General features: G+C 39.0%; 1 protein-coding gene across 2 annotated transcripts in view; it reads right to left on the minus strand.

Moving 5' to 3' along the window:
- tmtc2a (transmembrane O-mannosyltransferase targeting cadherins 2a) overlaps positions 1-24,660 on the minus strand; it is a 29,576-nt gene extending 4,916 nt beyond the window's left edge. The window contains exons 1-8 of one of the 2 annotated variants that reach the window (XM_079623395.1): positions 24,509-24,594; positions 24,238-24,414; positions 6,707-7,298; positions 1,912-2,743; positions 1,712-1,826; positions 1,007-1,092; positions 740-924; positions 528-606 (exon numbers count right to left, since the gene is read on the minus strand). In XM_079623395.1, the coding sequence (XP_079479521.1) occupies positions 528-606; positions 740-924; positions 1,007-1,092; positions 1,712-1,826; positions 1,912-2,743; positions 6,707-7,298; positions 24,238-24,320 (1,972 nt within the window). In that variant the 5' untranslated portion in view covers positions 24,321-24,414; positions 24,509-24,594. Of the gene's footprint in view, positions 1-527; positions 607-739; positions 925-1,006; positions 1,093-1,711; positions 1,827-1,911; positions 2,744-6,706; positions 7,299-24,237 lie in introns of both variants that reach the window. The other variant, XM_079623394.1, reaches the window with a different exon arrangement.
- Positions 24,661-25,144: the final 484 nt, after the last annotated feature.

Below are 25,144 nucleotides of genomic sequence, written 5' to 3' on the forward strand. Positions count from 1 at the left end.
GGGTTTGATTCCAAGGAAATGCATATACAAAATACAAATAAAAACCAAGTACACCTTGAATGGATTCTAAAGTCACTATATACGCTTCGTCTGCCAAAAGAATAAATGAATGAATTAGACAAATTCTAATTCTGGTGTAAAGCAGCTGTAGCATGATAATAGTGTCATTAAACTGAATTGAACTGAAGGGGTTGTAGAACACTAAAAACATATTTTAGGTCATATTTGAAATGTTAAACGGAGCATGTTGATGAGGTTGTCTATAATGGGGGGAATCTAAAATTGCAGGGGGAAAATATCAAAAGGGGATAATAAGTCATAGGGCTGGTTTTTAGGTATAATATTTTTATGGATGGATTGGATGGATGGATGGATGGGATGGGCGGGATGAATTGGGATAGATAGATACATTTATAAATTTACATTTAATATATTGTGAAAAAAACAACCTCAAATTTATATTGGTCTATAGATGTGTACACATAAAATACATCTGAATGCAATTCAACTGAGACATAAACACTGACCCATCATGTTGTACAAACTCTGCGGTGCGAACTGTCGTGGCATCTTTTGCACAGCCTTTTTATAAATTGAAAGCGCCTCCTATACGACAAACAAAAACAGCCTGTAAAGTTATGAACAACCAACAACTCATACAAGAACATTATTGGATCCATCTAAACTGGATTATGCATGTAGCTTTCAATCAATACTCAATGAATGAGCCGAGCTGTACCTCATGCTGGCCCTGCTCATGAAGCATCTTGCCCAGGTTGTACAAGCAGCTGGTGACGGAGCTCTTGTGGGCATGAGGGTCCTTCAGATTCTCATCAGGGATGTCCGCGCAAGTGTGGAATGTGCGCTTGGCCTCTTCGATATTCCCCTGGGAGACCAGGATGATGCCCACGTTCAAGTATGCAGCTGTGAAAATCAGGACACAAGTAAGAGGCTGACTCTGATGGTCGAAATGGTGAAATAAGTGAAACTGAAGAGCTGAACTCACAGGCCAGAGTCGGTCTGCTCCCGATGGCCAGTTTATAGTAATGCAGAGCCCCAGAGAATCGCTCACTCTCCTGTAGCAGCAAACCACTGGATGAAATAAAAGCACACACAGGTTTTAAGCTTGAGAAATGATGTGTGAAGCAATATGAACATATAAGTTTGTGCAAGGACCAGAACGTGACAATGAAACATGGAGGTTTCTGCTCCTCTCCAGGGTTAATGAGTGTTAGAGGTGTTTCACACTTTCCTTCATGCCTGCATCCTTTATAAGTATTAAATGTACTATAAAATAGTAAAAAATTAACCATATTATATTTTTTGTACATCTGTTCATGTCTGCTGCCCTGCAAAAAGTCATGTACAATGGATTATGTCAGTTTCCATGGAAAACTGGCTCAGATAAAGTGCTGTATGACCTTGACAAAACCAACTCCCCAAATTTTTAAAGCACTCTGCACAAAGAGAGAGAGAGAGAGAGAGAGAGAGAGAGAGAGAGAGGGGGGGGGGGGGGGGGGGGTCACATTGAGATGAGCTGGTTATATCATTGCTATCAAAAATACTCAGAAAGGTGAAGTTAGTTCTGGAAAAAAAACGTCTAGCATCATTTGTTTTCTGACCAACTTAGTTTGATTTTTTTATTTAATGCAACAACATACAGACAGTGTGGTGTAGGTATAAAAAAACAGGTCAAAGTTATTGTACTCACAGGTTGTAGAGCATATCAGCCATATTGCCCCGGTAATAAAGAGCATTTCTATACGCCCTCTCTGCCTCAGCCATCTTTCCCTGGTTCTTCAGGACATTACCCAGGTTACCCCAAGCTGAGGGAAACAAGAAATCTCACTAGAATATTCATTTTGTAGATATTATATCTGATATTGCAGAATACAAGCTCTTTAAACCCACCTTTCGCAGGGTTGACGGCAATGCCAGACCTGTACAGCATCTCTTCGCTCTGCCAGTCCTGGTTCCTCCTCACAGTCTTCAGGCTGTAGAGAAGCACCAGGCCTGCGGCACAGGTCAGCAGGAGCGCTCTGGAGCATCTCAACCTACAGCGCATGAACATGCTCCTAAACCCGACAGTCACAAGCAGACAGAAGCCCATACTGGGGATGTACAGCACACGCTCGGCCACTACAAAGCCCACATAGAAGAACATGTTAGTGGCTGGGACGAAGGGCAAAACCAGCAGCCCGAGGGAAAAGACCACCACGTTCTCTGTGGCTGGGGTGGATTTTTGAGCGGTTTTGAGAGGTTTGTGATAACCATTTCTTTTAGGAGAGTTCGAGTCCCTGTAGTGATTGTCATTGTGATTATGACTGTATCCGTTAGTTGCAGACTTTCCATTGCTCGTATAGGATTTTCCATTGGTTTCGCTGATTTTTGTGGACTGTAGCAGTGGGCTTCTCAGGCCAAACCATGCCAGGAGAGCAAATCCTGAGTAAAACATAACCGACTGAAGGTTCCTCCAATCAGCGACGGATCTGAGCAGAGGAACGGCATCCATCGACCAATCAAAGCTGAGTTTGTCAGGACAGAGGAGGAGCCAGGCATTGACGGCCGGCAGGTACAGGAACGTAAGCGCTCTGGTCAGGAAGTGAGGCGAGTCGGCTGCTGGGTTGTCGGAGTTGGAGAAGTTTGGCGGCTTGTTACCCATCCAGTAAAATCGAGCTGTGAGCAGAATCATTCCCCAACCAACCAGCCAGGCTAAACTGACCAACAAGTTCAAGTTCCTCCTCTAGAAAATAAAAAGAACAAAATAGATCATTTTACATTCTGACTTTGTTTCTGTTCCAGTTGTTGTTGGAAAAGAAAAGAAAATTTCCACCACAATGTCATTTCCACCACATCTAAAGTGGTTTTGAAATGGAAATTATGATGATGGAAATGACATTAACGTTTTTAAGTTAATTTAAGTTAAATTAATTTGTCTTTCTAAGTCTATTCTAAGGCGTGTTAAGGCTAAGCTCATAGCTAGCATTTTATGCATCATAAATAGACCACAATAACATGATCACAGATTTTTGACAATGACAAAATTTCAACTTGATTGGAAGTGACACAAAATAAAAATAACCTGCCCACAACTATTTACTTTGATTTTTTCAAGCATGCTCTTCAGTGACACTGTTGTCGCTTTATAAATATTAAAATGTTTTACGTTTATTTCACTATTTGTTTGTGTGCCATAGTTTTACATATGTAAATTCATATTTTAAGGATTGAATTACGATTGAAAGTCTGGGAAAAATGTATACATAAAAAGTCTTAAAAGTAGAAAAAATAAATGATGAAGGCATGTTAAAAATGTTCCCAAGACTGCTTAATGAGACCATGTAACAAATTTTAAAAATGAAATATAATAAAATAAATGAAAAGACATCCCCTGGTGCATAAAAGTACCAGAATAAAAAAAACACCCCTTTGCATTTATACTGTATATAACAGTCTTTTGAGCGGAAGAGAGACAAATCTTTTCTTGTATAATTGCCTCTTTGGGCACAGCATGACTATTGACAGAGTGCATTCTGGGGAAGTCAAGCTCAAAGACTGGGGAAATTAGATGCCACAAATATTGATTCTTTATTTCACACACAATGGGTCAAAAACGTATGGGCTAAAGCCACGATAGAATAGATCCTCTGCTTCCACTGAGTGTGACACTTTAATCTACAGTTCAGATATGGTTGAACTGAATGAGCTCTATTTCATCATGTTTTTGTTCATGCTCTTTTGTACCAAACTGTAAAATCAATCTTAGATTGGAGATACCATAAAGACCTTCCAACTAAGATGTAAAGGACAATCACCAGACAAAAACCAGATCCTCAATGTCATGATGGCAGTTTTCTTCTCTGCTTATAAAGTTTGTGCATAAGGTCATGTTTCAACTTAGTAACTAAACAAATAAAACTCATGCATAAAACACAACAAATGACCTCAGCATTTCATGCAAAATCCAGACAGAAATAGTCAGGGCGTTGGAGGATGTTGATGAACTGAACTCATTACGCTGCAGTTCTTAAAGAGGACAAAGCTTGCTTTAGCTGCTGCTTATCACTGCACTCACAATGAGGAAGGTTGTAAGTTTACAGCCTTCTCCATTGGGAAACCATCAGAATCTTTCGTTTTTTAACATCAAGGAACATGTAGAGCATCATATAATATCTCAACCAGTAAACCTACTGCAGTCTAAACATAAATACCTTTGAGATGCATGATCGGTGTTAAGGAAATGTGAGATCCACAGCATCATTTCACAGCTGAATTTCCTGTCACAGCATAAATGCCGCCGCATTAATCAAATTGTTGACTGTTTATGAGAAAATTTCCCACATGCACAGCATTAAGACAAACGAGCCAAAATATTGTGTGTGTCATCGTTAAATTACCTTAAATAGACTACGAAGCATTTCTTCTGAAGATTAATTTTAACTCTAATCAGACATCCATCTTTTTGTATTTCCCCCCTTAAAGGAATAGTTCACTTAAAAATGAAAATTCATAATTTACTCACCCTCAATTAGTTTCAAACCTGTATGAATGTCTTTTCTTCTGCTGAACACAAAGGAAGATATTTTGAAGAATGTCGGTAACCAAACAGTTGATGGACCCCATAGACTTCCATAGTATTTATTTTTCCTACTATGGAAGTCACTGTATGTAAATATCTTCTTTTGTGTTCAGCAGTAATAGAAATTCATACAGGTTTGAAACAACTTGGTAAGTAAAGGATGACAGAATTTTCATTTTTAATAGAAACCTTCCTTCCAATTAAACTAGAACTCTTTTTTCAGAATAAAGACCAATTCACACTGCACCGACAGACACTGCCCGATGCGGACAATAACCAAATTACAGAACGTCACTTCTCAGACATTAAACCAGACACAAACAGCAAATGTTCAATCAGCAAAATTAAGCGCCAACCAGAACCCAAAAAAGTGTCTGTAGCCATCTGTCAGAGCAGTGTGAATTGGCCTTAAGACAGGTTGACTGGGGGTGTGGAGATCCTGCACTAAACCAGCAGCCATATGCACCATTGCTATGCAGAAAAAGGGCAGAACGCATTCCAGACAATCGCACCAAGCTTTATCTCATCTCAGCCCGATTAGAGAGGAAATGAGATGAAAAATTGCCCTCTATCTGCGTTGTGCGCTCGTACGGCCAACCTCAAAACTAATCTACAGCGTATTGTTTTAGACTCACACCGCATTCAGCTCAAATCAAAGCAATATCATATATCAGGGGTGTTTGTAGCCTCTAGAATATCAATGAGGGCACCCTATCTGTTTTCATTACCCTGAAACGCATTCATTACCGCATGAATGTAAAGTCTGAGACGCGTGGCATTAAATATGCAAAGTCAGTGCCTCCTCGTTGTTCAAAAACCATTTCGGAAGATCCTTTGGGATCTTTTATTGTTGACCATTCCTTCTGCATTTAATGAGGCCCCTGTGAAACACTGAAAGCCAATGAGCCGGTTTTCCACCACAGGAATAAGAGTGAATGAGAAAGTGCTTTGATAAAGAGAAAGAGGGGAAGTGAGGGCATGGTTTCCTCTCTTCCTCCTCGTCCTCCTTTTTCTCCCTCTGTTTGCGTTCCCATGCGCTCGTGGCCGTCTGGAGAGTTTGTAATCTCTCGCTGTCGCCCCTCTCGCGCACCTCATGATTACCAGCAAGAAAAGCCGGAGACACGGGTAGAGAGGTCATGATAAAGAGCCCAGATGTGCTGTGGGGTTGGCATCGGTGTACAGAGTCTGGACTGGCAAGATTACTCTTGCTTTATTGTCGAATATAGGGTGGAGGAGAGCAGCAAGAATTCTCATTTATCATCATATTGATAAAAAGTGACATTTAAAGATTAGTTCTGCATATTATACTGAACAGATCATGAGTGTAAGTGTGATAATTCCCACAAAATCATTGTACAGCTAAATGGAATTAATTGCGAAAATTATTAAAACAGTAACGATGCAATAAATATTTTAAGTGCCCACACGTTCATGAAAAATCACACAGATATAACTGTTTTAGAAATGTATTTCACCTCAGATGAAACTAATAATAGGACTGCTTAAAAAAAAAAAAGTGTCCCCCAGCTTGTTTTGACATAGAGCTGACTGGTCTACAGGTCATTACTTAAGTTTGATTATAACGTTACACTAAAACATTTACATTTTCTATGGTAAAGGCCCATTCAAACCAAGAATGATAACTATAACGATAGCTATAGCGTCCACAGATATATTAGCGCGCTAAAGTTTTGCCATCTGTCACAATAAATGTTTTAGCTCTTTAAAGTAGTATGGATTCTGATTGGCTGTCATAGTTTTTATCAATTATCAGCTAAAAAATCATTCAGAAAGTGATTTAAATGATATTGTTTCTCTGTGCCATTATCATTATAGTTGTGGTGTGTGGACTCTGCTATTCTTTTTCTATTTAGAACGATTTTTAGAGCAATATCTTTCATTATAGTTATCGTCCTTGGTGTGAAAGGGCCTTTATTCTCAGATTTTCCAGCATTACAAAAATACAGGTTTTCCCGGATGGATAGGAACTCTTGAGACTCTGAATTTATTTTAGTATAAGAAATTTAGCCTTTTAAGATTCAGGACCTTGTTTCTATCACATTGGTGCCGCTATTGCATTTTCATTTGGCCTTGGAGCAGATCCACACAATGAGAATCAGATCTCACCTTCAGTACCATCATCACTGCTTGCCGGAGTCGCAGACGATGCACAACACAGAGGTCATAGACGGCTGACACGGCCAGAACAGTCACTCCCTGCTCCTTCCACAGCAAGGCCGCCGCAGCAGCACCCAGACTCCCGGCCAGCCACAGCGTTGCCTGCCATACAACCCCAGTCAAGTGCGTTGCGTTGGGCCTGAGACGGCAGTATTGGGTGTAACAGAGGAGAGACAATAAGAAGCAAAACGCTGCTCCCACATCTGCTCGCCCCACCACCCCAGCTACCGCTTCGGTGTGTATGGGGTGAGAGGCGAAGAGCAGTCCCGCCAGCAGGCTCCACGGTCCTCCACCTAGTAGAAGGCCACAAAGTGCAGTGAAGAGTGCAGTGACACAGCAGTGCAGGCCCACGTTGAACAGGTGGTAGCCCCGGGGGTCCAGACCACCCAGGACGTAGTTGAGGCGGAAGGAGAGGGTGCAGAGGGGGCGGAAGGACTTGTGGCTGCCGCTGTGGGTGAGCAGCGTGCCCCAGAAGTCATCGTACAGGATGTTCCTCCATGGAGTGTCCGGAAGGAGGTCTTGGTTGGTTTTGATTGCTCGGCTAAAGACGGAGAAAGAATAAAGAGGCAACATGAAAAATAGGTACCATATTGCATGACAAAGACATTTAGAATAGCATTAACAATAAAAGTGGCATGACACTTCTCTGCTTCATGCACATTTTATATGTTTATTTATAGCAATTAATGGAGGATGCCAACAGACCAGACCCAGCATCGAACATCTTTACAGTTTTAAATACATTATCTGACTATCTGTCTATTTAACATACTCTTCACAAACAGTAACCAGAAAGATTTCAATCATCACTTGGATCCCAAGACTATTAACATTGGGTTTTTTTTTTGTTACAAGACAATCAGCCATAATAAGATTATATATTATTAATAATCAATTTATGTAGATATTTTTATTTTTATAATACATACATATACTATACATGCCATTGATTCCAATAGAATGTAATTCTAATGCTTTCTTTCCCTGTTATAAGGACAGAAATTGGTAACCGTGCCGGTTTCACCATGCATTAAATAAAGCCATCACTATCCTGCTATTCAGACAGTGATAGTAGCACAATATATGCGCTTTCTTAATGTGTTCGCCCGTTTAATGTATTCTTTTCATTCATGATTGGCATTGATGTGGGAGGGCAGCTGATTTCAATATTTAAATTACAATGATTTCCAAATGGCGAGATGCAAGGCCACAGGGAATTGAACACATGCAGTTTTGCTTTACAAAAGAATGAAAAGTGAGGCGAAAATAGTTTTATTCTTAGCCTAAAAAGAAAATAGGACTTTTTTTGTATAAAACTAAAGAAAGTCAGAGAGGAAATCTTACAATAGCTAGAAGGAAGTAATGTGGAGTGCAATAAACATCATACAAAAATACATTTAAAAAAAATACCCAAGAAAAATACATATAAGAATAATAAGTTTTCAGTCTGTGTTGTAGTGGCAGTTAATACATCAGGCCCTCAGTACAAGTGGAGCAGTTTCCTGTGACCCATATCTCTGAGCTCATATCTATAGAGCTCTCTGTGACTCCATGAGAAAGCCTGCACTTGTTTTCGACTCAGGAAACACAATGCTGGGAAAGTGAAGAGATCGACAGCCGTCATCACGCTATGACCCCTGCAGTGAGGTCTCAGCTTAGTATACTCGATCATCACATATCAGATGATGCATAACACAAACGTTACTGTTACAACAAATAACACCGTAACATAAAAATCAGTGCCAATGGGTCATTATTCGCCACTCATTACAAGCATCTGCTTTGCCCTTTGTGCATTTCCACGCAGTAGATCCTGAAATATTTATAAATGGACCACAGTGTTTGCAAACAATTGTGCACTTATTAACACTTATCTGGATTTATGTAGTTGCTTATGTTGCGTACATCTGTTTACAAAGGTAATCTTGTTCTAACCGGGCCACAGCAAATCAGATTACTGTGAATATAGTGTGGTCCATTAAGAGCAGCTTTGCTCTGAGGTCATGACTGAAGGTATTAGCAAATACTATGCACTGCTGTATTAAAACTATTACAAACACACTCAGAAGCAAAGATGTAATTGACAGAGAGACAAACAAACGTACCCTGTGTGTTTAGATTTTGTGTGGTCCAATCAAATTTAGATAACTGAACATGCTCATGGGTAGACGGCTGTGACACTGACCACTTGAGCGTCTCCAAAATATTTAAGTTTTAAAGCGAGGTCTACGCCTCCACTTGCCATCCCTTATTTAGTCCAAAGATAAGCAGTGCCGGAGAAAACTGGTTGTTATGTATGAGGTTTATCTGTGGACCTTGAGAAGGAAAAACACTCAAGACATGACGGCCTGTAAATTTACATTTTCCTAAAATCCGAAATGTGTCATTTGTCATCTCGAGGGACTGGAAAAACGCAGTTGTATCATGGAGCATCTATCCTTGCTCGGTGGCAATACACTTTACACCACATACATTTAATGTTTTCGGCTTCCAGTGTTTATAATGTCTATAAATCACTTGCGAGTCGCCCTACAAAGCCACTCAGTCACTGAGAGTTCAGAAGGTTAATGCAGTTAAATGTGAGGGCGGCTGGATGTACAGTCATTATTCATTTCCAACGCAGTCGGTGCTATACAAGTAATCAGATTAAGCGTGTAGTTTAGGGTATAAAGTGAAGTTATATGCTGACTGCCTATTAAAGATGCACAACATATTGTACCTACTTTCTATATCAACTAGTCGATGGGTCGCAAAAACAATTAATCAGTCCTATATAATTCGACCAATTCCAGTCAAATTTGACACTGCTTTAAAATGCAACATTTAAGGTGGAATGCTAAAAATAATAATAATTATTATTATTATTATTATTAAATAAAAAAGGAGTAAATAAAATAAAAATAATTGACTAAATAAAAAATAAAATATTTAGGCTAATAACAACAACAGCAAAAGTTAATATTTATTAAATTAAATCAGAGAGGGTATTCGAACAGCAACAGATTAGCGCAAAGTACTGAAGAGGGATGGAGTGGCTTTGAATCCCTGCACAGGGAAACATGGCTGTGGTGTTAATCTGACGCTAACAGGATTACAGGCAAATCATAGAGCCAGAGTATTTTAGGGGCACAGCTGTGGGACAAGGTCTTAATCACTTTAAACCTGTCCCAACAGAGATGTGTGCAATCATTGCGTTTGTGGTTTTTACAAACTCACTAATGAAAAGCAATTAGGTGGTTATGTCTTAGAAAATAAATTAACTAGCAACTGCTATTGAACTAAACATAAAGCGTTAACTGCAAATACTGATGTTTTTCCAACAGAATCAAGTAAATCCCATTTGCAGTCTTTACAACCACATGTTGGCAAGTAATCATAAACTTTCTATAGAAAACAATTTTGGGGGGAAATTGGCATCATCTTTAAACAACACACTCATAAATGTCACTGCATTCCCAAATGATGGATTTGTTTCATTTAATTCATACTGGCAAGAGTTCCCCCTTTATTTTTGCAGAGACCAAGTGTAAAAACACCCATTAGGCCATAAAGCAAAGCATAAGATGGTTTTAATATGCGATAAGCATCTCCACAACATAACATTTTCATTTGTTGCATTCACTAAAAACGATGATTTCTTGAGGTGTTCTTGATATTTCAGATTTTTATAAGGGTTTGAACTTGCATCCACGCATCCAACCCATATTTCAGTGAGGAGACTAGGCATCAGTGTTGTGTTATGGTACATAACATATGATATAAATCATAAACTCATTATAGCAGAAATCCCTGATCCTTTCTCCCATATGGCTTCTGGCTATAACATCACCACAACAAATCACTGTGCGCTTCACTTTTAATCAGCCTCAATACCACCCGTCATCCGTCTGAAACTCAACATATACATTACCAGTAAAATGTTTAGAAAAAAAATGACCACATTTATGTTTCTTGTGATCTAAAAGCTTATGCTTAAATGCTTGAAATTAGATTTGTAAGCAATATAAAGTGTGTACGTAAGAATTTGATTACAAGAAGAATAAAGCTTCTGACTGGTCACAACATGTATGAAATTGAAGTATGTGAATTATTTCAGAATTAATAATTGTATTGTTTTGACAGACAGCGCAGCACTACACAGTTAAAGGGAATCTTTTATCCAGCAATAATAAATTCAATGCCACCATTCATCAATATACATTCATGTTAAAGGCATCTACTGTAGGGTCAAGCAGTTAACCAATGCCAAACTGAAGTAAAGAGGCAGTGATCAAAGCCACCAGGCACTCACAGCTGGCCAGATGTTAAAGCCAACTCTGGCATGAGCTTTTAACTAGTCCCAGATCTTGATTAAGATTTCTCCCTCTTGTCTACTGGAACCCATTCATGAGCGCAAAACATTTATAACAGCCAATCAGAGAACACATACTTTTTTTTCCACCCATCAAAGACGCTGGCCAAGTGGGGTGGAGCAGGGAAACGGCAGTGTCCTTCAGTGCTAGACTCTTTCATCTGCTCAGAGAATACTTCCTGATTAGCTCAACAGCACACGCACACACACACGCACACACACACATTAACCAAATTAATCTGACATGATTTTTTTTTTCTTTAAAAAAAAGGGTGCAAAGTAGATTTCCCCAGATTTAAAACCCAAAATAGTATTTTTGTAACAACAAATATATATATATATATACTGCATCTATTCTGCTTTTGACTGAAAAATACAAAATGCACACATTTAAACTCAAACAGACCCCAACTCAAAAGCGTGTCATGCACTGATGGCCCTCACACAAACAGCACTGATTTACAATCATTTTAATGATCTGAGCAGACGCAATGAGTATCTGTGATACTTCTCACTTTGACGATTGATCTGAGAGCTTCCTCACTACACCAGAACTGACATTGATCTCCGGTAGGAGCCATCTGGGCTAATCCCAGAGCGATGTCATGCTAATGGAAGAGCCATTTCACTCAGCACAAAGAAGCCTTGTTAGCTCCATGATGGATGAAGTCCATAAGAAGCCCAGTGGTAGAGGAAGCCACAGAGAAAACTGCAGTTAAAGGAAATCGATGTCTTATAAAACCACTGCAGTCCATGCAAATCAGGCACATCGCCTGGCTCTACTGAGGATTTAAACTGGAGGATTTCACAACTTTAAAGCTCTGACAGTTTTAAATAATCAAGTAATGAAAGTAGCTGTGAGCAGGCATTTCATGCTCAGAAAACTTCTAGAAACTACTACAATAAACATGAATTACATTATTTTACTGTATATTATATTCTCTTTTTTTAATAAATTAAAGGACAACAAAAATACTTTCCAGCATCTGCAAACCTGCTACTGTAAAAGCCTGAGAAAGCCCTGATTTCCTCACTTCTCATAGTCCAGACCCTGTAGAGTCTCACCGTCTGAATGCCGTGATGGATGTGGAGCTGCACATCTGGAAAAGTGTGAGCTTGAAGTGTTTCTTGGCCCTCCATTGAGATCCTTTTAATGAAAATATATATGCAAGCCTTCTCCACACATAAAATGTGAATGGAGCACAAATGCTCTTACCAGGCAATGGCCGGAGCCTTTAACAGTGATAGTTTTCATAACATAAATGGCTGCTATAAAATCCAGTTAAAACTAGATTTATAGGGCCACCCAACAGGGCACAAGTGCCTTGATCCGGACTGTATTGCATTTCAACACAAGTGCATGTTCAAAACCTACATTACAGAAACATAACTAGGCAGTGAAATATTATCAGCTGCACATCCTGATCCACATCTTTTGTTGTTTGGATAGGCAATAATTGAGTCTGAGGAGTTCATTAAAAGCTAATGTCTACAGTGTCTGCTCAGCGGTGATAAATGTTGGCCTTGATTAAACTCTGACAGTGCCCGTTTCTCCCAGCGACAAACCACGTGTCTACTCACTGCCTTATCGCACAAATCAAAGGCAGAAGAACCACCCCAGGGACTGATGCTAATTTGATGGTACTTTTGAGGTCTGGTGCCTCTAATGATCGTAGATGATTTGACTCCATTCCCCTTATTTGATTGATATATGATATGATAAATATAATATATGAATAAGGAATACTTAAACATATAATGCATTCTGTAAGTAAATAAACTAGCTTTTTATCCCCCTTTTTTTTACCATTACTTTAACTAATTGGTCCCAAGTTTTCAGTTCCATCAATATTAAATACAGATAGACCTAACCTAACACACACACATTTTAAAAAGTACCTTAAAATAAATGCCACTTGGTTTTATGTTTAAATCTAATGCAATGACATTCATACAAAAAGTATCCACGCTATAGTTTATTTTTCCTCTTCTCACTCTGTCTTTCCCAATCTTGCTCTGGTTTTGCATCTGTATGATACATGTCTTGTGTTATCAGCAAGGTAAGCTCAGCTGGTAAGCTGGATGTCACAGTGACCTAAAAATCTCCCACCTGCTTGAAGACAGCTGAATGTATTCAGACTACAGTGGGGGATGCGAGTGAAAGTGAAGTGTGCAATGCAAAAATGAAGAACAGCAGGATCTTCTGGTGCGCTTTCACTGTCTGACTGACCCAGACTAGTCATTAAAAGACACAAAACTCACAAGAAACAGAACAAAACAGACAATAACGGCAAAAAGAGAAAAGCCTAGACCTATTGATCACAATCTATTCTTCATCTGTGTTCTTCATCCATTCCTCGCTGGCCTCTCTTTGTAACAGCTTTCATGATATTCACTAATTGGCAAGCGACCAGCTGTGTCCTGTAACTACCTCTTCCTATAAGACACCACATAAGCTAACTGAACAGCGAAAGCTCACAAAGCATGTACATGTTCCAAATCTGCCATGGTTTGAATTAGCTTATGTAATTTGACATTTGTTCCACTATGAAATCTTCAGTGAGCAAGGCAAGAAAGAATGGACATTAGCTGCGTCCCAAACTCCCAATTCAGTGGCTGCATTTGAACGGCAAATGCAAATTCTTATTTTCCCGGTCTACGAAAGGATAGAAACAAGTTGATGCTTCGCAGCCTAGGCTATCCCAAAATTCATACACGTCGGTGAAGACAGGATTTTTTAAAAGAGAAAATTCCACTTTTAGTTGCAAATGTTGGGATTCAACTTATTGAAATGCTTAACGCTACGAAAAAAACAAAACAACTCATACTCTTGAGTCTTTATTATATACATTAATGGACCAAGGTGAACATATTCAGACAAGAAGTAAACCCCATTTTGTTTAAGGTGAATATAACCTTTTTTTAAAAGTCAGTACAAACATTATGCTGCTTGTGTTAATTCAGAGCATTTAATGCAATTTATCAGCCAATATGTTTAAGTTCTGAGTATTAAAGGGATAGTTCACCCAAAAATGAAAATTCTGTCATCATTTAGGCTACTCACCTTAAAGTTGTTCAAAACCTGTCTGAATTTCTTTCTTATGCTGAACACAAAAGAAGATATTTTGAAGAATGTCAGTAACCAAATCATTTCTCCATTGACTTCCATAGTATTTTTTTTACTAATATGAAAGTCAATGGGGACCAGCCTCTCTATGATTACCAACATTCTTCAAAATATCTTCTTTTGTGTTCAACTTATGGGTGAGTAAATGATGACAGGCGTTTCATTTTTGGGTGAACTATCCCTTTAAGAACAGAAACACTTGGACTTAATCACTGTCTTATGTGAGGAGAATGAAAACCAGCCGTTGTGTACAGTATGTGTCATTGTTGACTTCACATAATGCCTTACATTTGACCAATAGTAGTTTGAACCTGCAAGTATTTAATTAAAATGATTTTACGGTTTTATATTTAATAAATATTTTTTTCTTTTCAACTTTAGAGAGGCACACTTTTCATGATCCAATCAATGCCTGATGGATACAATCTGCTCTACATTTATCATCGCATTAAACACCTGGTTTTACTTGGAAATGTGTCACATTATGGATGTAAAATGGGTTGCAAACCTACATTCACTTAGAGTTGACAAGAGAGTGATTGAAGATAATGACTAAAATGGGGAGGAAACGAGACAGAGAGCAGAGAAAGAGAGATATTACCTGCTGGCGAGACGTACTGCTGGATCACAGTAATCTATTAACTCATGCATGGTGAATCTTTGCTTCATATTGAGTGGCAGAAATGCCCATTTCATCAAATGCTGACAAGATGATGTCTAAGAATGGCCACGAAAGTCATACCGGAGAGAAATTCACACACTCCAAAACAGATAAACACAGCAGGCAGCAGTTTATCTAAATCCCACTCTGAAATATGGTTTCTTTCCATTTATTGAAATCAAGCGAGGCCAGATAAAACACAAACTCCAGGACCTGATGGTGTGATGTTACTAGAGCCAGACACCGCATGAGTAATAATACTATCTGTGAGCCAGATAAGAGAAAAACAGCATTGAGAAATGAGAAGGGGCTCCTTTTTCAGCCCATGATTTGAAAAATATGTCTCAAATCCTATTAAAATCGGATGGAATGTAAACATTCAAGGGACAGATCATAGAAACCTTTTCCTTTGCCTCATTATTTATGAAAACTACATTTCAAAATAGGTCAATCGAAAAGAATCTCTGATTATGGCATCACAACCCTGAGCACATTAACATATGCAAATGACCTCTGTTTTGATCGACTGGGTGGTCGTAAGTCTTAAGAAAGTTGTGTTTTCTTCCCTATTGTCATGTATATATCCAAAGGAAACGGCTTCTTAAACAAGAAAAAATGTATGGCGAGATTTGATGTCATTTAGGAATTGATTAAATCGTTGTATCATTGTGGTTTGCAGTTGCTGTGAGTGCCAGGTTGTCCCGACCGCGTGGCGAAAAACGTCTTTAGAGAAGAGATGTCGCTGCAATATAGGGAGGGGAAGGTAGAAAATGGTATTAATACTAAACACATTAAAGGAAGAAAACACCAAAACAATTATATGCGAACAAAAGCTCCTCACGGTCTGTCTGACATTCTTCTTTCTCAAAAGTGTGCATACAAACCCTCCATCCCGGTACAATAAATTAAATGTATCATCTGACCGGTAATGGCATTGCATAGCAATGAGAGCGCTGCAGACAGCGAACCTCGTCCTCGTATCACTGCGATCTTTCTTTACACGGCAGGCGAAACGCTCTATGCGCCTCTTATCTAGGGGAAACACAGGAAAAGCAAACAGATTGCTTCCGGACTGGTGATGAATTACAGACCCCAAAAAGATTTGAATAGGAATGAAATATGACCTGAATGCGGTTACTAATGTTGCCCCATTGCTCGGAGCAGAAAAAAAACTGAAACACAAAGCAAACGACATCACCCCCTCCCTACACACACAGCATTTCATTAAGATAATGTAGGTTGAGTGATGTACTACAAGTGATATGTAAATGATAAAGTTGCAGTTCTCCCTCAGGAGGTTATTGCATATGAGAATTTAGATGCTTTCTTTGTACTTTTGAATTCAAACCCTCAATAAGTGTCTTTTTACACAACAAAGACATCCATATCAGCAACAAAATCAATATCTCTCTGAATGTATGCAATATTCTCTCCACAGTTACGTCCTAAAGAAAATACTGAGGGTCTCTAATGGGAAAGGCATTAATGTAGACCGCCTGGCTCAGCGCTGGAGGGGTGCAGGTGTGAGAAATACAGCAGAGTCCCCTTTAAAACCATAACATTTCCGTCCCGACTTATTTGCTTTTCTTTTTACGAAGTGAGAGGATATAAAAACATCTCCTCGAATTAGGGACTCGAAAATGACGTGACTTTTGAAGAGGCGGTAATTACCTAGAAATACAGTTGAGCTTAAGAGCGTGGAATATTGGCCGAACGCGATGAAGGACTTAGCCGCCACGCTCTGTGACACGGCCTAATGAATCTATTGCACACATAAAGCAGCCGGGCCTGTAGATGCGACATTTTAAGGCATTTAAAAATCCATCCATGAAGGCAAAATTAGGGGCTTTTAATGCGATGCAGGTAGCAGTGACAGTATGCATGAATAATATCAAGCACAGTGAAGTATTAGCACACGTAAAGCTGACATAAAAAAGCACAGACTTCATGTAAAACAGAAAAAAAATCTCAAAAATATGAAGAGGTAATACATGCAGATTGTGCATGATTTTCTTGCACATACAGTAAAAGCCTAAACTACTTTACTGAAGAAATGAAGAACAATCTGAACCATTTTTTGTTTATTATATAGATATTATAGAAGCTGAAAAAAACTAGCCTGCAAAATCTTGCACAGGCCTCTTTATGAAAAATCATATGGTGCTGGAATATTAACAATAACTATTTTTGAATAGCCATACATGCAGATTATGCAATTAGAAGTACTTTCCTGAGCAAACCATTATTAAAAATAACCATTAAAAAACATTTTTGTTTACTACTTCCATCTTTAAAATGATATGCAAGCCATTATTTACAGAGGGATCCAAAATTCTGGGACCTCTTTGAAAATCGGGGATTCATAATTTAATTCAAACCAGGCAAATAAAGTTTTAGGGTTTTGAGGAATGTCAAACATTGTGGCGTAAATTTAATGAGAAATACATGATTCTGCATTATTTACCGGTAGGTAACTAATCACATTTGTGACATGGACCGTGACACTGACCCTAATTCATAATGAATAAAATGTTCTATTCAAATGCAAAACAGAAGCATTTCCTTGGTGGTCTTGGCCTGTTTATCTTTGGTCCTGCCATGTAAAACAGCACAAAGATTAAGGAGGATCAATATGAGAAACAATTAGCGCTGTTTAACAGGGCTTGGGATTTGATTCAGTCGACTTTCTCCCTCCCAACAGATGACAGGGAGCACACAATCCACAGGAACCATGATCACCCCATGATTAACCTGTCAACCAGGCCGCCCAATTATCACTGCAGGACACTATGTTGATGGATCCCCGTTATATCCACACACACGCACAGAAAGAAAGCTTAACCGATTATGACTGTCATTAATCTCTCCCTGAGCAGAAGGCATCAATTTATTAGAGGATTTGTCAGTCAGATGCACAGTACTGACATTGAGAATGGAGGATTTATTTTTGTGTGCTCCCCTGATTCCAAATTGGCACAAGGCTGGTGAGGAAGTGTTCGAAAGAGAGAACAAAAGAAAGAGGAAGACCAAGACAGGAGGCAGAGAGTGCTGAGAGTGCTGAGAGCGGGAGCTGCCGAAAGATGATACACAATCGTCATCGATCACACAGACAGCAAACAGCTACGAATGTGTGTAATCTGTGGGGGCTCGAGAGGGTTTGAATTCCCCCCTACTGTGGTGAGTTTTTATGCCCACCTATGTGTTTGTGGGAGAAGGCAGATGCCAGTGCAATGTGACACCAGTACAGACAGAGCTCATAATCACTGGGCTAAAATGTGTGTGTGGTCCCTCGTTTATTAATAGTCAGAGTCCGAGGTTTATTAAAAAACTATCATGAAGACAAAAACCTGCAGAAATGGGAGTTTGCAAGAAAAAACTAAAACTAAATATGCACTACAATATAAATTACAGAATACAACGTTTTAATCAGTGCTGGATGATCTGGTTTAAACAATCACTCGAGCCTGACCAATGAACCACCCAGGAAGGGATTGCCTGACTCAGATCCAGTGAAAGTTACTGAACCATAGTGATGGTATAGTTATAATTTACAGATAAGGTGACTTTATTGTTGTTGTGAATTTAATGAATACAATTTTAAACCATAAGCTGATTTGGCATTATTTTAAGAACAATGCTGTTTCTGAACAACTGTGGAGTGTTTAAATCAGGCGAATGGTGCAATGTGATGCAATTACAAACGTAAGGATAAAAAATAAAATAAAATAAAGCCTACTGAAAATAAAGTACATAAGTTAAAAAAAAAACTATCCATTGGGATGCTATATTACAATGAAAAAATGTATGTAAATTAAGACCAATAGCCTACTGAAATGCTAAATTAGTCAATAAATAGGTAAAAAGTATGTAAAGAAATAAATAAAGTAAATAAAGCAAGTATATAAATTATGCTATATTAGTAATGTAAGGGATGATGAATAAAACCAATAGCCTGAAACTAAAATTAAAAATATATGAGTGAGTGAGTGAGTGAGTGAGTGAGTGAGTGAGTGAGTGAGTGAGTGAGTGAGTGAGTGAGTGAGTGAGTGAGTGAGTGAGTGAGTGAGTGAGTGAGTGAATCTGATTTGGGGACCAGAGCCGATAGACTTTCTAAGACCCACATGTAAAGGCCGTAAACTGTGGGAACTGCACATTCAATTACACATTCAAAATATTTTCTGGATTTTAACCATCAGCAACCATATTCTGATGTCCGTTGAACATTAACCTGGATGGGAAGTTATGCCTCAACTCTAGAAGACCTCAGGATTGAGGTTTTCATCATGTGTGAACACTCCATAACTCATCAACCGCTCTGCCGAATCCTTTGATCCACACGTATGCTGGTACGACTTCTATGAGGGAACGTAAGGGGGTTCTCGTTTCCAAAGGTTACCTCATAGTGGCAGTGATGGGAGCTGTCAGAGTCTGGAGTGCAAGCGCACAGTAAATTCTGCTAAATAACGCACAGTAGCAACTTAAGAGAGAATCTAAAGAAGCTAAATTTGTGCTCCATCCACTCGTCTAAACAAAACAAATGTCCTTTTCTGCTAAAAGACTCATTTCTTTGATGTTTCTGGGTACAAAAGGCCACATCCCATGGCAGTATATCGACACCAACGCTAGTCAAGCTCAATAAAGGTGACATCTTCTTTGCAGCACTGGCTACCTTCTTTCAAGAAACTCGACCCTTATCTCTGCCTGTATGATTCCCCTCAGGGAGGCCGGTGTCATGGCCGGTACATGAGAAGTTTCACCCTGATTGTCAAGTTAGCTGACAGCTCCTCAGAGTTGGCCACAGAAGGATAACCAGTGCAAACCTGCAAGTAATCAAAGCACCAACCCCCAACATACAGCATAACATCTACACATACTCCCTTAGAGTTTGCATAAATCAATATGGTGGATTTGAATGTAAAACTTACATGTGTTCAACACTGGTGGAATAATGTGGCATATTAGGGCTTGAGGGGAGATTTCGGAGTGCTTTACAATGCAACCATTTCCTCTGGCAACAAATCAAAGCTTTCAGTAACTCGCTCTGAATCTCATTCACTCTGCCTCTGGCTCACTAGAAACATGTACCACTCAAAATTATTTTAAAATTGATTTTGGTACTTTTGATGAAGCCCATGCATCTGCCTCTCCTTCATAAAATATATAATCTCTGTGATGTACTACTTGTCTGGGTTGTGTGGTTAAACCGCTCTCTTCAGCCTCCAAACATCTCAAATTACCCTCTTTAAACCAGCCACTCTTATGTTGTGTCCCACTGCAGTCAGAGCTGAATGACAGCGGTTCGGTTAAAAGAGTCAAAGAAGTGCTAATTGTTCAGGTGGCAATGCGGGTATTTAGGATTGTAATGGGTACAGCGTGAACCGAAAAAAAAGAATGAAGACACTAACAGTCTGTGACAAGAGTCACAAAGCAATTTTAACGTTAAGTTCAGAAGCAGTCTAATATAATATATATAAACTATCATTACAATTAGTAAAATTATAAAGTGCATAGCGCAAGATTATAATAATTCCATGAGCATGCTTTTTGATGATTGAGACGTGGATTGGAGAAATATACTGTAAATGTATTATTTTGTCTTGAATTCTTTCCTAGGCCAATGGGCTCATGCCTACTTTTAAATCGATAAAAAAAGACAATTTCAGGAAACACTTTGTCCTGAAACCCCAAGAGCTTTAATAAAAATAACAGTCTGACATTTTAAAAGGCATGAGAGCATGTCTCGAACAGATGATTTGATAAAATAAATGGTCTGTTGCCAAATAATAAGGCCTGTAATAGCAAGGACTGACATCTTAAATGAAGACTAGAGTAGCTAGATCACTTACATATTTTGTTATATTTTTGTGCAATTGTGTGATTTTTACTTCATGATTTATGTCAAATCTATACGGGTAACAAAACAGCTATCAATCATTGCGAGACATGCGAGCGTGCACAAAAACCTCATTCATGCGATCAAAATGCAGCCTAAAATTTTTACATAAGCACTTAATAGATTTATAAATTGATGGTTATTTAATTATTAATAATCTGTACATCGGTCAAGACCACACATACGGCCATGTGTCAAAACTCAGAGTGTGAGCTCTCTTTGACACCATCTATCAATCACAACACATGGCTTGCACACTGGCGCACAATGAAACGCTCCAACTAAAAGCCTTAAAGTGCTATACAGTCTCTCATTGATAAAAAAAAAATAACACAACCATTAAACTGAAAGCAACAATGAAGGTACTGTGAGATGTTTAACATCCCCTGCTTATTTACAGGAGACATCAGTCACTTCAGAAAAAGTAGTATTCATCTCCTTATGAAGCTTCTCAGAAATACGCAACATTGAACTGGTTAAGTATGCGTTCGTCACACAGCTGGAAGAGAGAGGGATGTTTACTTTGTAAATCCCCCTTGAGGGAGCATTTCTAGGGTCACATATTTAAGTGGCCAGCTCTATATGACTGAGTTGAGTTAAAAACCTTATTTCTTATGCAAGTCTGTCGCTCGACTACATTTTTACAATGCAATACTGCTGGTGTCATACAGTTCCAAGAGTCAATTGCAACCAGTTACTGTATTAATCAAAGCAGCAACTGCCCTACAAGTAGGATATGCCACTAAAATCTGATCTAAACTATCTTAAATATTGAGGGAAACGTGTCGTCAGCCATGGATATGGACACGGCTGAGCCTGAGCTAATCAGTGAACGACATCCTCTGGAAATCTCTTCCCTGATATAACTAGCATTCAAAACAAACAGCAAGATGTTATCTCTGCAAGGCAAGCCACGTGAAACTCATCCAGAGGGCAAAAACCATGTAAGCGAGGTCTTATTACTCACAGTCAGAGTCATGGAAAATGCTTTAGAAAAGAACAACTGGCACAAGATCACATAGCGACTCTCAAACATCGCTCTCGAGACATGTAAAAATAAATTTCCCCCAGTAGGATAACACTGGCTGACGTCCTCTGCCTTCAGTCAAGTTGCACATTTCATACCAAGAATGCTTGACTCGTTTTTTTTATTGCTATTACCGTTGGCGCATGGAGTGCGGACAAGCCTCCGTACCATTCCAAGGAAAAACACTTGACGTGATTAAGAAAACAGAGACGGAGCGCGGTACCCAAGAGCTCTGGAAGACCTGCAACCAACCGCACTTCAACAGCTGGTGTATGACCACAGTCAGAGACAGAAAACAGTCCCAGGAGTGGAGTCTGGAATCACAGAAAACCAATCACCAGATTCTTTGATTATGCCTTGTGCACACAAACACATAAATCAAAGCAACTTAAACCCCCGGGGACCGTGTGAAGGACGCAGGACTGTTGACCTTTCTGCGAGAAGGTCGATTTGATGAATGACTCCGCAGGGTCAGAGTACTGATTGGGTATCTGTGGTCACTCAAGAGGGACAGGGAAGGATGCATGCATGTGTGCCTCTCTTGGGTTTAAATTAACACTGGGTCTCATCTGAAAATTAAAGGTCACAGGCCGGGATTTTAGATTTACAAACACACTACTTGCATCGCCCCTACAAACAACTGGTTCGAACTAAAATTCGAGCTTAAGTCACTGAGTAGATCAGCACGTGCTGAATATGTAGATGAATATCTGCCCAGGTGAGAATCAATGCATTGCATTTGATTGGCATTTTGGAGGTCAATTTGGGGTTTTGGGATTTGGAGGTCAATGTTGACAATAGCCATATTTGGGAATTTATTTATGCACAAAATTGGAATGTCGCATAAAACATTTGCGAATACAGCATAATTCCCATCCCGTGTGGTCAAGAAAACAAAATAGTCACATCCTGTGCAACTGGCACAAAATTATCCGTAATAAAAATGGAAGGGGAACTGTGGCTCTTTTTGTAATATCATAAATCACTTGCGCCCTAGAGTGTGCAGATGAAACGCAATAAACACTGCGATGTTATCTTGCATTCTGGAGGGGGATGCCTGGTGTTTGTAGGAGTTCTGGGAGGTACTTATACCATTTCATTTTGAGGAGGACTTTGACTCAGGCATCTGAATGACCAAATGAACATTTGAGATGCTGTGAAATTAAATTGATCTGCTGGTTAGTCCAGTTATCCAGTCACATACTCTGTTAAGGCAAAGTCAAAGAGTTTTTTCTTATTGAGGGATTTAATTATCATTTAGGCTATAAATGTGTTTCCATTATAGTTCATGCGCATGTCTTCTTATCAGATAAAATCATTATCCGCCTCAAATGAGTGCATAAGTTTTTATGCACATTTTTTTAATTTGTCTGTTTCTATCCAGCTTTTTTCTATGCGATATCCCAAGATTCACATAAAATAGGTGGATGGAAACAGCTAATAAGATATTTAAACAAACAAAAGAAAGTGTAGTATTAACATTGATGTAGTCCTACTCCCCATGGTTCTTGAAATGATCTGTAAAGCCAAATTAAGTTCCACCAGGGAGTTTATCAATTAATCTTAACGGAATCAGAAGCAGCTGGACATGTTTACACAAATTATCACTTCCCTGTTGCTTTGGCTAGTATACTAAACCCATCATTTCATGGGTCATTCACAGCAGTAAACTCCCAGTTTCCCAAAAATAAGAATAAATTGGTGAAAAAGACACTGACAGCAAGCCCACACAGTCAAATATAGAAGAGACTGGCTAGATGTATATATCAAGGTTTTAGATCAGTGTTTCCTAACACACATTTGGGATGCATCCACGTCTATTTCAGGTCCTGTAGTCTATTTAAGAAACTGATATTTGACTAAAACATACACAATCTGCAGTGTTTGCAGCACTCCGGGGCAAGTTGTCACATATTAACTGTACCTACATGTTTGTAAAGCAGGCTACCTCTAACATTTTTGTTTCATGTTGATTAAAATTTATAAACAAACCCTAACCTGAAAACATATTTACTGGAGTAAAAAGTGACAACTAGCCACGGTTTCCACTATAACAGAGGCGCGCGCCGCACTTCTAACGCTAAACAATAAGCAAATGTCAAACGACAAACATTAATAGGTGATATGAAATATTTCCTAAATATATATGCAAGTACATACATTTTGAGTGGAACTATTTTGTAAATAAATTTAGTAAGAGATACATTTAGTAACTAACTAAGCTGTTGGTTTTCACGAAGTTAAAAGTGCTGTTTTGACAAGCTACACAATAACGTTACAAACAACGCGTGCAACATATGACTTTATATGTGCGGTGAAACGTATGAGTAAAAGCACGTTTGACTAACCACACGTATAATTGCTGTCATTATTGTGACTACCTGTAAGGATGAAGTGATGGAGAAGGACTGTAACAATTACCTGTCATCATAGCAGAAATCAGCGCTCAGTGTGTTCAAATAAAGGAGCAGAGCCACAGCACTGCAAACCAGCTCCACTATCATCTCAACGACACACAGGAGAAAGGAAAGTCCAGGAATGAATGACACTGATCAGTCCCTGTCTCTGTTTGCTGTTGTCCTCATTGTTTTGCTCCTGCTGCGAGATGGGAAGAGTTTCAAAAACAACCATCGCTCGTCTAACCCATTTTCAGAGCAAGGCTTTGGATTCAGCCCTCAAATTGTGTTCGTACTGTGTGATTTCGCTAATAAACGGAGAGGAATCGGTTGCTCTTCATCCAAGCCGTAGTGAAACATCCCGTTGCAGTTACACCCTCCTATCAAACACAGCACGCGTGTGATATTTGGAAACGCCGCGCATGCGCAGAAATCAAGCATCAGCATCAGTGCACCGAGAGCTTGTCCTATTATTAAACAAATTTTTTAGAGCATGGGCATTATAATATGCAACTGCTTTGGTTTGCAGCATTTACATATGTTATGTATAACTTAAAAAATAACAACTAAATAAATATTTATTTATATTACACCAAATGCACATCACATTTTAAGCGCCGTTCCATCTAATTTTGGAGACCGGAAACGTCAATAAATTGTTATTATGTATATATGCTGCTAAACATAGCTAACAACTCTTTTTAGAAAGTTATTGTATAATGTACATGTTTTAATTCTTTCTTTTACACGCATATCAGTCTCCGTAGAAACTGTCAAAAATTGCCAGTGCCGACTATATTTCAAGTCGTCACGGCGGGGTATTGGGTAAAGTTTTCAATTAGCAATAATCGCGCCTCGGATAAACCTCATTGGCTACGATACTGCCGCTGCGCAAGGATAACTAGACAGATGAGACAGTTGAGTACTTGTCC

Source organism: Phoxinus phoxinus (genome assembly GCF_949152265.1).
Source record: "Phoxinus phoxinus genome assembly, chromosome: 9".
NCBI lineage: Eukaryota > Metazoa > Chordata > Actinopteri > Cypriniformes > Leuciscidae > Phoxinus > Phoxinus phoxinus.